Source organism: Centroberyx affinis, unplaced genomic scaffold (assembly GCF_046629955.1).
Source record: "Centroberyx affinis isolate AG114_WGS23_722 - 3 ecotype Tasmania unplaced genomic scaffold, CSIRO-AGI_Caff_v1 ptg002930l_1, whole genome shotgun sequence".
NCBI classification, from domain to species: Eukaryota; Metazoa; Chordata; class Actinopteri; order Beryciformes; family Berycidae; genus Centroberyx; species Centroberyx affinis.
In genome coordinates this window covers 150,078-168,280 of record NW_027281049.1, presented here as the reverse complement: position 1 = coordinate 168,280, position 18,203 = coordinate 150,078, and the positions used below count along the sequence as shown (strand labels likewise).

At 43.5% G+C, this 18,203-nt stretch overlaps 1 protein-coding gene across 2 annotated transcripts in view; it reads right to left on the bottom strand.

Moving 5' to 3' along the window:
* Nucleotides 1-8,620: 8,620 nt before the first annotated feature.
* Nucleotides 8,621-18,203, bottom strand: part of LOC139658597 (carbohydrate sulfotransferase 15-like) — a 30,485-nt gene continuing 20,902 nt past the window's right edge. For both annotated transcript variants that reach the window (XM_071536727.1, XM_071536728.1), the window contains exons 4-8: nucleotides 15,539-15,682; nucleotides 12,565-12,721; nucleotides 11,507-11,663; nucleotides 9,904-10,051; nucleotides 8,621-9,032 (exon numbers count right to left, since the gene is read on the bottom strand). In XM_071536727.1, the coding sequence (XP_071392828.1) occupies nucleotides 8,830-9,032; nucleotides 9,904-10,051; nucleotides 11,507-11,663; nucleotides 12,565-12,721; nucleotides 15,539-15,682 (809 nt within the window). In that variant the 3' untranslated portion in view covers nucleotides 8,621-8,829. The remainder of the gene's footprint in view (nucleotides 9,033-9,903; nucleotides 10,052-11,506; nucleotides 11,664-12,564; nucleotides 12,722-15,538; nucleotides 15,683-18,203) is intronic.

The following is an 18,203-nucleotide window of genomic DNA, read 5'->3' as shown; positions in this document are numbered from 1 at the left end:
CAGGACCGCTCGGCTGGCACGATCCCTCGCCAAGCAGGCAGGCAGGCACTCGCTCGCCCACTCCTCATTTAGACTACACCCATGAACTCTTCTCAGCTGAGCTAAACTGTCTGGGAGGAAGCGGGAGGGAGGGAGGGAAGAGAAGTAAGGAGGGATGAGAGGCGGAAGGGAGCCAAGAGGGCTGCAGGATTTTGACACAAAGGCTTTGAGACAAGATATACCCCCCACCCCCCCCACCCCATCCCACCCACTCCCCGCACACCTTAAAATAACCACGACTCGCAGAATGTCAGGCTTTTCCAAATGCGTGACATAGCGGTGATGCCTCCGGAGACAGGCCTACATTACTGGAGCAATTACATTATGATGATTGCTCAGAGCATGCTGAAAGAGTTCAAGAGCAGCACCAGAACACAAGCTTCTTCCCTTCTGTTTACCATCAATTTAAAGTTAGTGACGTGACAGATTTGGCTGAGTTTACTGTTGTATAGTGCGGCTTCATCAGGCCACCCACAGTGTGGACTGAATGAGTATTAGCTCTATGGTATAATAATGATGTGGCACAGTTTTAAAATGGAACATTCTAGAGGCCTAATGTCATGTATGCAAATAACCTGCCTATGGCATCAACAGGGAGACGCTGGTATTTATGGACAGAATGGCCAGTATTGACCGTGGATCAGACATAGGCAGCATTTATCAAAATATGTTATTTCCTAATTGTACTGTATCGAGGTCAATCTAAAATAACTGGAGTATAGGTGCTAAAACGTTTGGTGAAAGGAGACTGAAGCAGGCGTATCAAACGTGCGCTTATCAGGCTGTGGAGCAAAGCAGCTTGAGGCTGGGATGTTGTGACAATAGCTGTCTTTCTCACTGAAGAACACCCAAGGTAGGAGAGTGATGGCTTCTGCCTCCCTCTATAATCTCTTACAGAGGAGAAAATCCCAGGCTGAATTCTCATTAATTGGATGTCAGTGGCCAAAGTGACAGGTTAGAGCCTCAGCAGCGGTTCTCAAATCCCTCACTCCTGCTGCTTTGCCACCTTATAATTAATGAAAAGGGAAACGGCTTTTATCCTGAAGGAGCCGAGATGCATGAGATGGGTCATTCAATACAGATATAAATCTTAGGGTGGAAAGATGAAATAAGTCACACATTAAGCACTGAAATAAGGCACCGCTCCTCATTTTTTCCTTGAATGTGTTATTTGTTATGGTGTTTCACTGTTCAGCATGGTCATGGAAAAGTAAGTTTTCCCTGACGACCAAAGTGTAGCGAGTGGTAATTGGGACAAAAAGTGACAAACGAGCAAACGCAATATCACACATTTTGACTTGACTCTGCGCCTGAGAAAAATGTGTCACGGAATTAGAATCAGTAATGAACTCAGAGTAACTTAAAAATGTTGGGTTCATTGCTATTTGTATAAGGAGAGAAACAGAGTAATGGTGCTCCTCCACCCCTATCAAGCACACGCACACACACACACACACGTACACATGCACTCACACACACACATTTTGCGATCATCCATCAAATACAACCTTGAGTGTGTCAAACTGGCTTTTGGCCAATGTCTCTAATGAATTCTGATGTGAAGAGTTGAGCGGGGACAAACAGGTTCATTCCTGGTTGACAGGGACAACCTACCTTGTGTCATTTGTTATTTACATGTCCAACAAAAAGTAAAGTGACACATTCATGGATCCATAACAAGCAATTTTCCATATTACGACCTTGGAATTCGCTGCGAGCCTCTTGAAGGCATGTGCATTTCATTATAGATGGATCTCAACTCCTGGCATTTGGGCAGGCGGTGAAACTAAATCTACAGGAGAGTGGCTTGCATTGAAAGGGGAACGCGTGCTCAAAGTCCCCTCAAGGATGACACTGGGGGTGTCCATGTTCAAATTTAATGTTCTTGCTATGTAAATTTGATTGCCTAGTTTTATTAGTGGACAAGTAATGAATAGAGTCAGCGGGGTGCACAAGCACTGTTCTCCTCAGATCTTTATTAGGAGTCTGGAAAAGCACGGCACAGTCATTATATTTACTAACGCACTAAAACCAATGACAGTAGTTATCATTCAGCTGCATGAGGAGTCCTTGTGGCTGAGCAGGACAAGCTGAATCCCATGCACTTGCAATGTTGAAGGATTACACAATAAAGAGGAATTTAGAAAAATAAAAAAACATACAGCTACATATTCTCATTTCTGCACGGTTCCAGTTTTATACATTTTCAATCTTGGCTCAATTGTGACCGAGAACAATACCAATCACAACATGATCAGCCAAAGAAATAAAAGCTTTGTGTTGGACCTTGTGATTTTTCTCCTGAGTGTCCATGGAAACCATGTGAAACGTGGCAGCGGGCCATTCGCTAGACAGACGCACATGCAAAGCAGTATGCTCGGAGTCTGGGAGGCTCTGTCGGCTCGCATTTGGCCGGTGTCCTGCCTGGAACACAGCGGAGCCCCAACTTGCATTGTCAGTAAAATAAATAAAATAATAAAAATAAAACACTGTCGCCTGATTCTGCTGTCTGCTGAAACACAAGCACATTACGACCGTATCAACATTATTATTCATGCATTAAATAATACTATTATGTTAAGCCTTTTTAATTAGCTTGATTACCGTCAATAGATCCCATGCTGCAGTGAGAGTGAGCCAGCACTTGAGCATAGAGCCAGATAACAGATGCTGGTATTTGTCTGATGCTGTTTAATGCTCAAGCGGATTTCAGCTTATTTGCGAATAAAGGTCACGGGCCGATATGAGATGGAGTTGAGATATGTTTGATTTGATTTGTGATGCAGGTGCAGAAGCAGGGTACAGCTGATCCACTTCCATCAGATGATGTTTTCATAGAGATTTCATATAGGCTATCTGATACTTATGAGTGCAACACAATAGCATTTACTGTTTTTTCTTTCTGACCAGAAACTGAATCACAGCCAGTAGTGTCAAATCTGATATTTTAAATTAGACTTCCATTTGCACTTCTAGTAAAGGGAGAAACATTTGGTTAAAAGTACAGCCAGTGATGAATTAGGATGATGAGAGGTAAAAGTCTGAGCTGAAGATCAAATGCTTGAGTATTTTCATATGTTCGTGCATAATAATGGTGGAAGAGATGGACATGGGAGCCAATTACCCTGACTGGGCTGGAATCCAAAATCCTTGACTCCCATTCCGGAATAAACACGTTGAAAGCCTATAGATTATGACAGTAATACATTTTTACTCATTTGAAAACAGATGGTTTCATCGGTATGCAAATAATAACATGCTGAAGTTCACTGTGCGCTGATTATTCAGGCCCATTGAGACACAAGTACTATGTACATTTGTGTTTCTACACAGGCTGCAACCTCCTTTCGTGGTTTCCCAGTTACCGCACTGCATCTCTGTCCAATTACAACAGTTTTTCTAGCCATTCTCCCTGCAAAAGCTATTGCAACTGTCACAGTCCTAGAATTTCGGACAATTTATTGCTGTTTGTGGTTTGGAGGGTTGTTGACAATGTCTGGGCACCGCTCATGTCTCCCCTTTTAGAGGAACTGTAGGTGATGAAACGGCTCTTTATCTATTTATCACAGAGTTAGTGGTCAGGCGAGTTGCGATGTCAGTTTGACGACGCGGTGGCCGGGGTCCCGCCGCATTTCAGCACAGCCGTCCACAGCTTCCCCCCTCAAACTGCTCCCTTCCTGAACACCTGCGTTTCCCATCCTTTTGTGCACATTCAGCACGGCCTGGACGGGCTCCAGCTGGATGTGACCGAAACAGGCCAGATGTGCGCATCTAATAACAGTGACAATTGTTAATTTGAATGGCAAGAGAATCATGATGGAAGCACGCCTTTTCATATGAGGGCAATCAGATGTAATGGAAGATGATGCGTCTTCAGCTGTCACACATCCGTGGCTCATTGGTGTCCTGCAAAAACACTGTATTCTCAATTGGGCCATTTTTCCTTACTGTGATTTAATTTTTCTGCTGTAATTAACTGCTCACATTATCTCTGAGGTGTGGAAAATGATGTATTACCCCGAGACTGTGTCAAGGCAAAACGCACTGTAAAATGACAGAATGACAATGGCATCAGCAGGTGAATCACCAAGGATTTCTGAATTCTTGAAAAGCTGAAACATGCAGAATGCGACGTTTTATGCAGCCACCGCCGCTCTGAAGTACATCTGGCAGTTGGCCGCTGAGAAGAGATTGTCCACCCAGGCACAGATGTAGCCACATTAGAATTCTGTACAGTCCTTGTTGTGAAACGCTTGGCTGGAGTCTGAGGTGAGAGCTAATGCAGAGCAACGACCCTGGACGCATCGCACCTCCCGGAGCAGGGACACGACTGCTGGGGGAGCGACACGCCTGCCGAGGACAGAGCTGCAGGAGGAATAAAGTTTACATCTGGATCAGCACATCCTCCACAGATAGGGATTGGCTCCAAAAGAAATAGTCGATACGTTCGGCCTGTGGAGACTCACCAGCAGCTAGACAGAACCATTTGTATTGTAATTAGTATACAAATGTGCAGGAAAAAGGATGAGGTTCAAGTTATATGTGAGGATTTTTTGCCTTTACTTGAGTTTTGAGGTGCAGCCCACCAAAACCCAAACTTTTAGCCTAAAAAAAACCCCAAAGTTTTTCTAGAGCCTGGGTAACAATGTTAACAAGAATGCCCTAAACATACAAACAACTGAATGCTGAAATTTGTTTGACAAAGCTGTCACAATAACCTCTTAGCAGCGAGACTCTGCAAAGAAATATAAGCGGGGTAATCGCTAGTTCCTTAGCCTCGCCAAGGACCATTTCTACAGTATGTGTCCAAAAGAGATAAAACTGCATAGCATTGTATATCACAAACAGATGCTTTGGGCTGAAACCCTTAATGTCCCACAAATGTTAGGAAGACTGAACAGTTTCTCAGCTTGCTGGGATCAGTCTGTATAATACAAATGAATTGCTCACCTTATTTTCGTTAAAACCACTCTTACCCAGTCAAGGCTACGGTTTTATGAGGATCTGTTTGTTCTTGTTTCTGTGCATGACAAGTTGCCTGCATTCCTCACTTGCTCCATCATCCATGGGCATGACTGAGGCTCACACAGGCCCTTCGAATACGGCTGGCAGGGTATCTGAGGACTCAATCAGCGTGATGGATTGCAAATGTTTGTTGCATAAACTTGTTTATCCACATCCTTTTTTTTCTCGATATCTCAAGAAACTTCCCGTTAATCAGCAACAACAGCGAGACACAGAGGAGTGAATGTAATAGGACTTCTCCTTTTCACTCAGCTCACGCGTCATTTGAAAGGGTGTGAGGGGCGAGAGGAGGAGAGGAGGAGAGGAGGAGATCATCGCCAACACTTAGTCGGTGGTCCCCGCAGCGGTTTCTCCCCTGACTGTGATGGTAAAAGGCCCTAAACTTGGGACAGAACATAGGAGACCAGGAAGGAACCTGCTGTTCCCTCACACAGGGAAGTCCCTCACCACTGTGGAATTTCATTAAAGTTTAATTTGACAGCTCCGTGAGGGCTGAGGCGTGATGAGAAGGGAGAGCAGGGGAGAGAGAGAGAGAAGAGGGTAAAGAAAAAGGGTATGAGAGAAGGAAGAAAGAGAGCTCACTCAGCTAAAGCCCTTTATTTCTAAGCTTATCCAAACTGACAGAAGAGAAATGGACCTGGGGAGAAAGTTTCCCCCGGCCACATCCAGCATCCTGCTGTGGATTCCACAAATCTAACTTGAAATGACCAGCCTGCACGTCAGAGACCCCGTCCCAAAACTGCCAGCATCCCAACTTCTTCTCTTTCAAGCAGCGAGGTGCCATGCAGTACCGAAGGAGACAGAGCCAACTCCTCTTATCCAGAAAGGAGGCAGCAGTAGCTTAGAGCAGGGTCTCCAATGAATAGTGGTGAGAGTGAAACCATAGTAATTCTTATATATTCTGCAATTGGGATACTTTCTAGGGAATAGGGTTTAGGGTCACATGTGAAAACTTACATGTGAATTCAAAGCACATGTGCTTTTTGAACATACAGCTGGTTTTCATATGTGAACAACTTTTTTTCTCATTGTGACATCACGTGACAGTTTTCACTTCCGATATGAAAATTTCATTTCTTAAGTGAAGTGGGGTTTTTTTTTTTACCTTTTCACTTGCCATTACATATGACAGTATTTGTTTCACATGTGAAATGGGAAATGTTCATATTTTGAATGTGTCCAAAAAGCACATGTGTTTGAATTCACACGTGGGTTTTCACATGAGACTTTTTTGTAAGGGATTCCTCATTTTGTTGGCACCCTGGAACCCCCTCAATGACCCCTGGGGGTCCCTGGGCCCCCCTTTGGGAACCACTGGTCTTGAGGTTAGAGAAGCCTGCTTGTGACTGGAATATTTAAGTCCTAGAGCAACAGGGGAAGTGAATAAAAGCACTTCTCTCCCTTAAAGGCATAGATAGATAGATAGATAGATAGATAGATAGATAGATAGATAGATAGATAGATAGATGCCTTTTCTGCTAAGCAACCTGTACCACAGTGTTATCAATCCCAGTGGCTGTTCTTCTCTGAAAAATAAAACAATTTATGGGGATTTGGTCTTGATTAATCTCTCTTTATCACTATCTTTATTGACTAGATCCATTTACCTGTAGAGGATTTCTATAAACACATCACTACATTGTCTACAATACTGTGAGATTTATTTATTTTTAATCTTCAGGTTTTGATTTTGACATACCTCACTGACAAAAGTAATAATTCTCTTATCCAACCATACAAATTCCCACTGACAAAAGATTGGATGCTGGCAAATACTAGTCATTCTCTACTGAGGTCAAAACAATACAGTAGGCAATTCAAATGAAAGTGAAAGAGAGGGAGCTTAAACGTCTGTTTCACAACCATCTCTGAAATATTCTCAGCTGTGATGGTCCAGTTTCCTATAATTCACCATGCTCTGATAGAGTACAGGCCAGGATAAAAGGGGCTTGAGGTTATTTGTGAATTCCAAGGAAATTGAAGTTGGTTGGAGCTCTTATTGAAGCAGAACCTCTTCAGCTGGCCAGCTGGCCCATCCAGCTCAAAACAAAATATGCAAATGACCTCCCCATCATATTTTTCTTTTGATTTCATTCTTTTCAATGAGAAGGAAGAAGGCAAAGCTTGATTTCACTGTCATATAACTGCGCTCCATTTTGAAAACAGTTCTGGTGACTTCACTGGGCGAATGTCACACAAAGATACATAGAAAAAGTATTAAAAGAATGGTGTAAAATACTGTATAATATCGCAGGCTTGCCTCTTATTTTCCAGTGATATTTGGGTTATTTATTCAGGATGTGAAGGTTGAGGAGGAAGGCACAGAGGCCACACAGCATTATAACTCAGAGAAAACTTTACTCATATTTCTCAATCCAAAGAAAATTCCCTTCAATAGTTCATCATTTTGTGTTATCCCAAACTAATGTGTATTCTACGCCACTAGACTGAAATGCCAACAGGCAGAGGATGTTTGGTAATATTTGATAGTTTTCTGCCCTCTGGTGTAGAGAAAGGGTATGTGACTGCTTGAGCACATAGTTCACTTTATCAACCTGCCACCACAGAGAGATCAATGTTTCTGTTCTCTAAACTGTTCAGCGATGCTAAAAGGTGTTTTAAACCATATGAATGTGCTGTTTAATTTGTTCCCAAATAAGAATTATCCCTCTAGGGAAAGGTATCTCTGCCTAAGCTGTCTTAAAGTTTTGCGTTGCAATTACTGAATTCATTTGCCAGACTTAATAGCCTCAAATCAAATTATAAAAGTTTGAATCCAGCAGTGTTCCTAATTGGTAATTATTCAATGCTTGTGACAGAGTTTCACCAGAGGGAAAGGAAATCATTATGAAGGCTTGATCTGAGTAATTACATGGCTGTCTTTCAACTCAGTGCTGCAATCGCACTGTCTCACTCAACTTTATGAAGAAAATAATGATTGGAGACACATCCTCATCTCTCTACATCCAAAATAAGTCGGATACATTATTGCCGTTAAAAACATGCTGCTTTACTGCTATGAGGAATACACTTTTTGTCTGACTGATGTATTTCAAAGCAGTATTGTCTCCATTTGAATGCGTGCTTATTTTCAGCCTTTGTTTGGTAAATCAAACTCAATTGTTATCCCACTCTACAGCACTAGGCGTTGGGTGATAGTGCAAGCCAATTTTTACATTGCAACTACATGTATCTGCCAATAGAGGGTGATGTTGTTTCACTAATCCCTCCTGCAATAATCACAAAAGATGAAGTCAAGGCTGTGCTCACTGCATATTAAAGCACTCTGGGAGACTAGGCATTATGATTACAGCACAGTAGTAAGTCTATTATCTGATGGGATATATTACAGCTGTAATGGAACAGGAAAAAGGTCAGCTAATTTCTCTGCTGTGAAGAGCACAGTGAGATTGTGTCTGAATCTTTGAGCCAAACAAACCTGAAAAGAAAGAACACAAGACTGTATGTTTTTTTTTTTAGCTTTTAATCCGCTGTTTAATTTTATACATCTGGTCACAAAAACAATCAAGATCTGCCAACCCCCCCCCCCCCCACTCTCTCTCTCTCTCTCACACGCACACACACACGCAAAATCATCAAACAAACTGTTGTGCTATTTTCTATCTTTGATCCATCTCTGCTTTTATAACTTAAAAAATAATTTAAATAAGAACATCGATTTCCATGGGCACTTGAGAGAGATGAAACAAAAAAACGAAGGGACTGGCTGACATGTCAGTGGTTTTTACTGAGCGAGGGGTTCGTTTACATCAGTTTGGAGTTGCTCTCCCAGCGGAAGGAGTCATTCCGCAGAACTTTGGCCAATTTCTCGTTGAACGGCATGTAGAAATCCCGCAGGATCTCCTTGGTGATGGGGAGCATGGGTCCCAGGTTTTTGTCGGCCGGCCTCCTGGTGTTGGACGCAGGGCTCCTAGTGATCTCCGCCTCTTTCTGCTCTGTCAGGGGCCCTGTAACACACACACACACACACACACACACACTTTGGTAAACACTCTACTGGAGGCATCCCACCCCTTCTTTCTGTTCTGAGTACTTTCAGATCAATTAAATCCACTGGGCCACTTCAGACTTCTCCACAGCTCTAAACAAACGAAACAAAATTCATTCTGCAACTCTGTATATCATTTCGCTGTATATTAGCATATCAGCACTGCTCTGTTTTCTCCCCATAGCTTTGACTCTCTGGGAGGTAATCACACCTTGGCTGGTGTTGGCAGCTCTTTGAAGAGCTAAGTCTGAGCTTTGGGGCAATTATGAACAACTGAGACAGAAGGGAGAGGACATCACCAGCATCCAGACTACAGGGCAGAACTGCATTTGACTCTGAGCCCGCACGCACTCACAAACAGACACACACACACACACACACACACACTCCAGACACACTGGCCCCTTCCTAACAGCCATTTCCGACCCCAAACGAAGGTTTAAATGTTTCCTATTGAGAGAGAGCAAAGTGTGTGGAAGCTGAGGAGCGGATCAGAAGGCGCTTTAACCCTTTTTACACGGCCAGGAGACTGTACATGGGTTAAGCACTAAAAACAGCAGATTTCTCTGGCTTTCAGTGTGCAGTTAAGGTTGAAAGGCTCACACAGTGCTTTGTTAACCTGTGAGAAAGTTGCAAAAAAAACACTATGACCTGTATTTTCTCCCTTGACTCCCTCTAAAACAGCATACTGCTAATAATCACTGTCAACGATATGCACAGAATAAGCATTACCTGTGCCTAAGAGCTATCGCCTTGCCTTGCTATTGATCCGCGCCCCGGAGGGAATGATTACTGACAAGGCCATTGTGTGGGATGTGCTGTACACTTACCCAGGTTGAGGAAATCAAAGACTTTGTGCATTGTGTATTTCCTATTAGAGGCGTGATCCTCCAACCGCAGGACCAGAATCTGATCCCTGCTGAAGACGGTTAGCCAGTCCATTATGTACACAATGTACAGGCCAACTTGCAATCTGACCTGCAGACACATAACAAGAGAATCAATGTGAGATAATAGAACTGTGTCCGAGCAATTTCCTCCTCAGCAGAGAGACACAACCGCACAAGACGATGCATGCATGGCTAAGCATCTTTAAGGCGATAAACAGGGGGGAGGGGGGAAGGGGGGGGGGCAGTGTATTCCACCAGCTCTCTCTTTTATCTCCTCCTTGCACTTGGCTGGGTAATGCCAGGCGCTGTGTGGGCATTTGAAAATGTGCTGGTGTCATGGGGTTTGACTGGTCGAGGCCTCCGAGGCAGATGGACTGTCCGCTGGAATCACAAGTCCGCATCACACATTGTACTTGCCAGTGCACCACACACTCCCGTCTGGCTCAGCTACCATGTGATGCACCTGCATGTAGATGTTGTTGTTGTTGTTATTTTGTTTCACACCCTATTTCATTGTAGATTTTCCCATTTTTTTCTAAATTAACCATTGATCTTTTGTGAGATTTCACGGGAGCATTTGGAGATAGTCTGATTACTGTTGGAATGGTTTTATAGATCATTTATGTGGCAGTAACAGGAGTGTAGTAGTAAGATGCCAGCAGCATCTGCAGAAACTGAAGTGTAATTGACTGTGATTAGGACCAAATACTGTGTTACTGGGAATGGGCTTCACTTTGCATCCTCTCACTCTTTTACAAAACTGAAAGGCCATTCAGAATAAATGATCACAAGAGAGCCAAACAAGTCTTCCTTTGTTAAAACAATTTGGCACAACAGTGAAGGCCAGTCATGTACTCACGCTGCTGTTTATTTGTATTTTCTCTCTTGACTCTAATCTCAGCTTAAAACTTTTATCGAGGTGCCACAGGCATTAGAGGCTGCTATATGGACAGCCGTAACGCATGGTCTAATAACTCTGAGGAGATATTAGCGGATGGACAATTAGGCCAGCAAGAGAGAATGAGCATGCTCCCGAAGGGGCCATAAAGCTCCTCGTTGGCAGTTGGAGCAGGGCAGAGGAGAGGAGGACCTTTGAATAGAAGGCAGCCTGGAGGGGGAGCCAAAAGAGGACGGGCCACCCTTCTCCTCCCCCTCTCAGCCAGTCTGCCCCAGGGCACTGTGGGAAAAGCTGGCCAGGGGCCCAAACACTGGGACCCTGCACTGGCTGACACTGAGAGTCGGCCTGTGTGAGTAAGAATGACTGTAGGAAGCAGTAGCTCACTCCGCTGATAGACCAGGCTTCTTAGTGCAAAGAGAGGCTCTGGATGCTGCATTGCTCTGTGGTTTAACAGTGTTGCCAGTCCCTTTTATAGAGTACGCCCTCCAAGCTTTAGCATGTGCTAATGAAGTGTGGATTTCACTCCCTCTGTCTTTTCCACTCCTTTTCTCTCTCTCTCTCTCTTTCCACCAGCTAATGCACTGGTTGGTAAATGACAGTTCCATGCGGGGCTGTGAGACAAAGGCAGGAGGGAGGCACACTCACTGGCATGGCATTGTTGAGAGTAGTGTTGTACACACAGGAGCGCATTGTGTACTCCATAAGGCACCCCTCAAATAACTGCAGCGACTCCGACACCTTCTCATGGAAATCCTCTGCAGACTTATTGGCAATACCAAAGTACAGGTAGTCGGAATACAGCCTGCAAGACAACAAAGAAGAAATGGAGAAATTTGAGCGAGGCAGACCCTGCTATTATTTCAGTTACCACTGTATCCAGATATTTGCAGTAATTCTTAGTGTTTGTTTTAAGTTGCATGGAGGACCAAATGGGTGGGGTTTGCAGCATAGGACACATTGACAATACATAGAGAGTTTAGTGAGCTTTTCTGAGATTGACAAATTATCTGGATTCTGATGACATTGTAAGCCGCACCTGTCTGGTGCACCAAGCATGATAAAACAAAGGCTAAATTATGTGAAAAATAGCCTACTATTTCATCCACGTCTGATCGTATCAAAAAAGAATCCTAGAAATAAATGAGCCAAACAAACATTCCTTTACAAATTAGTTTTAGACATTAGACAGCGTCTGTACTGAAGAGATGCCTAGGTTGTAAACAAGTCTCACATAATAAAAATTGCACCGTTAATCTAATTGAGCATGCAATTCATTTCCTCTGGAATTCCTTTTGGGAAAGGTTGCACAGGCTGTGATTTGACAGACAAAAGCAATTAAAGTGAGCATGTTCAGACATCCTCTGAAGTAAAAATCGACGTTAACAGCATAAACTAATCCCAGTTTAAAGGGAATGCCTTGCAGGCATTCACCAATAAGCTCCCCGCACCTCTGATAAAGGCGTCATAATGAAACGTATGTGACAGCCAGACAGAGTAAGTGCAACAAATCTTCAGTAACAACAGGTCTTTGTTTCCCATAAACGGGGAATGTAGCTCTGTGTGTGTGCAGCGTAAACAACCATGACAGAGGCACAGAGGTGGCGGCAGGGAGGGGAGCATCACGCCAGGTCTGTATCTGCATCATTACTGGCATTTTGGTGGGGAGACGGAGCGAGAGACAGTGGAAAGGAGAGCAGTCCCACCTCTCCACTGGGTCCCTGAGCATGACGATGAAGCGGGCGTCGGGCTGCAGGGCGTGGACAAAGTCCTGGATAAGGAAGGGAGGCTCCCCCTCTGTGGTGTTGTCATAGAAGTACACCCAGGCGTTGTTGTCCCACATGGTGGACGCGCTGGCTTCTCCTGGAAAATACACACATAAACACATAAGAGTTCAAGTAGACACACACGCATACCATCGCGCAATTACAATCAGACGATCATGCACAGAGACGAAACAAACACACATGTACCGGCACATTTTAATAGGCTAACAAACACTTTGCCACCCAAATTGATGTGCTGAATGTATGGCTGCTGAATATACTGTATATTGCAGTTCGTTTCAACTTGTTTCTATAATAGCCTTCGGAATGCAGACGGGAGCTAACAGACATGGCGTGTAAAAACAGAGAAAACAAACACAGTGGTGGGCAAATGCAACAAGCCAATTAGATGAAAGATTCAAAAGCAAACACACAAACAAAAAAAAAGAAAATCCCAGCTGTGAGCAAAATTGTGGAACGACTGCGATTCTCACCATGACAATACTTTAGCTCATAATGAGTCAGAGGAGGTCATTTCTCAAACGCTTCAAGAGCAGAACTCGCTCAGACTGGGCTGAGGAACGATATCCAGGATTCATTAGGCTGTCTCTGCCTTCATTATCCTCTTATCTCTGAAGCGAAGCTGTGATGTTTTTGGAGGAAATACAACGCGAGCCTTATCTGCTCGCCTTCCTTGGAGAAAGGGATGATAGCCAGGACCTATTTTCTGTGATGACAACAGTGAGAGTGAAGCGGGATCGCTTGCTAATGCTGTTACGCCTAAAATGATACACACATCACATCACGTAGTCTGTTATGATTATTCGCCTTGGTTTCCTGCATTGGTCTGTGATCAAGTCTATTTAAAGGTGTCTGTGTCCATTAAAGGGCTTATTTTACTCAATGGGGAGTGGCTGTAACAGGGCAAACAAATGGCGGAGCTGGGCCGGCGTGCCTCTGGTGCTTCACAGTGGCTTGGTTTTGGCTTTGGGTTGAAGGGAGTCAAAAGCCCAAGATCCTGGCCATAGGCCTGCACCTTGCTGGGCTCTCCCAGGGCATGGTGTGAATACTGAGAGGGCCTTTGGCACACTCCCCCTCACACGGATTATTTATTTAAAGAGGGAAACAAAACAGGGCGGCATGCTAAGCTGCGCTCAATGCACCAACTGAGTCCAGTGTGAAAAGGCTATTGTTGCGAACTTAAATCAGTTTTTCTTTCCAGCCGGGCAGTTCTTTAAGATTGTGCTCAGATGACGGGAAGAGACAGAGACAGATGGAAGCGGAGGGGCTCGGAGCAGGATATGGAGATAGAGGAAGGAAGTTTGTAAGACTTCTCCACCCCGTTGCGGATATTACTGCCGTCCTGACACAAAAAAAACAATGATTCCATTCTACGCCACTATGGTGGAGCGGCTGAGTGAAGTAGAGCGAAGTCCAGTGTTATTAGTCTGTTGGAGCCTCTCTTTAAGACCGAGTCACCGCTTCTCTTAAAAATCATCATCACGGGCTAGAGTGGCTGTGGCTGGTGCAGAGCAGAGCTGTGCCTCAGCCGCTACCTGCTGGTTCAGTAGCAGCTATGTAACATTGGAGGCGAGATTACAAGTGAAGTTCGAGGCAGGTGTCAGGTCACCCCGAGCCAGAAGCTATTGGCTTCCGCCTGATGAGGGCACAGCGTACTGTCAGTCCGCTGCCATGTCTATGTTCCACACACAGATCACAAGACTGATACATGACCTGAGTTCCTAATGCGGTGCAGCGGGGAGCGGGAGCTAAAGCTGTCCTGCGATATGATATGACGCACGCACTCTGACAAAACAGGAAGGCACAGACCGGACTCAACAGGAAACGATTGTGCAACTAAATCTATTGGGATCTGATTAGCAAGCTGTTAGATGGTGTTTTACAGGCTTTTTTACAGGCTGCAATTTGTATCTCGTTCTCCCTTATCTTATCTAAGCTCCCCTTAGATAATTCATATTTCAGCACATGTTGATTCCATCATCAGAAAAAAAACCTTTTCTACCTTTTCTCCTTCTTATTTCTTACCTAGCAATTATTTAGTATACTTAATCATTCTATAACAGAAATATTTCCTACATTATAGGTGCTGTGGCTTTGACCTTTGTACTTTTGGTTGCCTGTAATGTTGGTGATTTAGGATCTCAAGCTTAGTTCAGTTGAACATATGGAAAGAGATTAGTGCCAGCAGTGAATTTGTCATGCTCATTTTGAACTACTGAATTGAAAAAAATTAATTTCTTGAATGAATGAATTAAAAAACTGAATATGTAAGACACAATTCAAAATTTAATGCAATAACTTGAAATTGAATGTGAATCTAAATTTTACTTTCAAAGTGATTTCAAATTTTTGATTTCAAATTAGATTTTCTCAATTCAAATTCAGTTTGGTCTCAATTCTTTATTCAGACTGAGCTTTCTGAGACACACATCTGGGGACTTAGCTAGCTAGTTGAAGTTTTTGTCCTCGTCTCATTTCTACACTTTTCCTCGTCTCAAGTTCTGCTATCTACATTTTGGTCAGGAACTCGTCAAAATTACGGCAAAAGACCGGGAACTACGTCAGAGAGTGTTTGAATTTGGCCACAGTGGCTAATGAAAACCAGTATTAGTAGTGCCAGTATGCCCTCTGACCTTGTTGGATTGAATCTGTGTTTGCTTGCTTTTCCTACAATCTCTGCTAGCATTAATCTCTTTCCATAGAAAGCCCTAAAATGTAATACAAAATACAATACAATACAAAATATCAAATTGAGAAACAGCCAGAAAGCAAAATCATACACTGACATTTTAGTTCGCTAAACCACCACTAATAGAAAAAGAAAATAAGGAAGCCAAGGAGAAAAACTATACAATATTTTCCTAGAACGTGTACAGGCCCTCATTCTGCTTACCTATGATGATGTTGCGTTGGCTGTGGGCTCCACTGGCGTTTGCTGTCAAGTGGTCCTGGATTTGGTAAGCTGCCAGGTCAAACAGGTCCAGGTAGTCCTCCACTGGGTAGCGGTCATGGAAACCCTCACTCAGACGGATGATACCTGGTGGAGGACGGAAAGAAGACAGGGATATATATAGTGCAAACACCTTGCGGGGTTCAGCTGTCTCCCTGGTGGTGCTACCAGCGTCTATTTACATCTGTTGGCATTGCAAAGCTAAATGTTACATTCTGTGGACAGCAGAGACAGACAAATATGTTAAAGTAGACATGGCTAATGTCTTGACTTGGTTCACAGACAATCTTAAAATGTCTTGTTTGGGTGGGAGTCTATTAGCGTGGGATGAGTGTGTATCCGTCAAGTGTGTTTTTCCTGTTTTGATTTCTGCCTAGCCCCACCTCTCCATGTGTCTCTGTAATCACTCTAAAAGAGGTCAATAGGGATTCTATGTTGTGACTCCTGACATAGCAACCTCTGATTTGGGATGACCTAATAAAATCTAAATTCAACATGGTGCAGTAGGCAGTACTGTCCCAGCTCAGTTTTCAATGTTTCCAATTAAGGGGCAATGTCAAGTTAATGCCTTAAATGCAGGACTAGTGAATGTGTTTTCCATCTGAGCTGCTACGGTCTACCATATAATTACAATTTACTAGGCAATTGTGGATTCAGAGATTCAGCGTGGGATTTGAAAAGTATCCATGCAACATAGGATAATGAGGCAAAGCTCAAGTGTCCATTACTTCCAATGATGCTTTGATGGTGTTGCAGTAAAACGCCTTTCTCTAGTTAGCAGGAAAACATGATTAGAAAACTCTTGTAAACTCTCCAAACACCCTGGCTGCATCATTAGGCTATATTCCACCAGAGATGTCACACTGATATGAGATGTGATGGCATTTATGCGTCTCGCTTCACATATTTTATTTCCTCCCACGCTTTTTGATATGTCTTAAGTGCCACAAAATGAAACTGTATTTCCAAATAGCCTGATGTGTGTGTCTTGATAGGCTAAACAGTTATTTATGACAGCAGGCAACATCTGCTTCAGATTCAAACTGCTCGTCTAAGAAAGTCGCGCAGCGGAGATCGCATCAAATCACCTTTTCACTGCATCGACTGAATGCAGTCTCATGGAAAATGAAATAAATAAATACAAAACAAGAGCCTTTAAATGCAGAGTGTTCTCAGAGGATGTGTAAAGGGAAAAGTGCTGATTACCCACGCATAGCCCTAAGTGCAACACTAGAAGGGACAGAGTGAAAGAGAGCGCTTTAGAAAAAGATGAAAGGATGGGGAATGAGGAGCACAATAACTGAGAGTCCTGAGCAGAGGAACCTGTGTCCTTGGGATGCAGCTGCTCTCACTGCTCTGCAACATCACAAGCTTCAGAAAACAAGCACGGGGCAGAGGGAAGGCAAATTAGGCAACCCATCCACATCCATCAGTTTTATGAAGTTCAAATAATTATCAATTTAAACCAAACAGTGTTTACTACCGCAACACATCAAAATAAGCGCCGGGTGTAGTGTGATCAATCAACCAATTCGCTTTTGTGAGTCTAAGAATAATAAGATTAACAGCATAGTTGGCAATTGGGTGAACTTCAAAAGGATCGCTGTGGCTGCGACAGTTAAGCCTCCTCTGATATTTGTAGTGAGAATTTGGATGAAATATTCAAAAGATGTAGCCAATTTGTGTGGTACCCTCAAAAGTATAATACCAAAACCTTGGGACAGAATTATTCAAGTCATTAAATGATTTTTAGATTGATGGCTCCAGGCAAAACAAGACGTAAGTTTGACTCTTTGCTGAGCAGAAGAATAGCACTTGTCCACAGTGAGAAATCACCATGGAAATTGAGTCCTCATACTGCAGCGATGTGATACCGCAGCTGCTTTTCTTAAGGGAGAATTATGAGGTTATCTACATATGTTCGAAGGCTTCGGGGAAGTGTCTTTGAACTCTGTATAAAGCCGTTATCTAATCTGCCTTCAACTTCATAATCAGAGATGACTTTGAACAGAGCCATCAGCTGAGAGGCAGATCAGGGCCCTCCAGTTTTTTTGCTGGGCTTCACATTTGTTAGCCCATACACATTATTTTTCCTATAGTAATAAGTGCCACACACACACACACACACACACACACACACACACACACACACACACACACACACACACACTCATCATGCCAGCCTCTTGCACTTTTGGAGGATTCTACATTATTCATGACTCTAAATGACTGTCAGTTTTAAAGGAAAAACACACATGTAGGTATTGGGGATGGCATCGAAGATTTGCTCTCGTTTGGGACTCTGTGTAATAAGGAAAAGTCCCCAAGACTAACCCAAAACAGCAATGCAATAGGGCATCTGCATTTAAATTAGGGTTGTGCAAGGTTCTGAGTTCATTCTGGGCAAATGGGCTCTTACTCCCAGATCTCTCAGATTTGACTTTTAGTCCCATCTGCGATGGCCACACACTCCTTTCAACATCACAGATGCACATGGAGAGAGAAACACATGAGAGCATCCACACATTCACAGGACCCAGAAGAGAGCTGAACCATACCATCAAAGGCCTGCTGTGTGTCTAGCTGACTTTTACCTCTCAACACACAG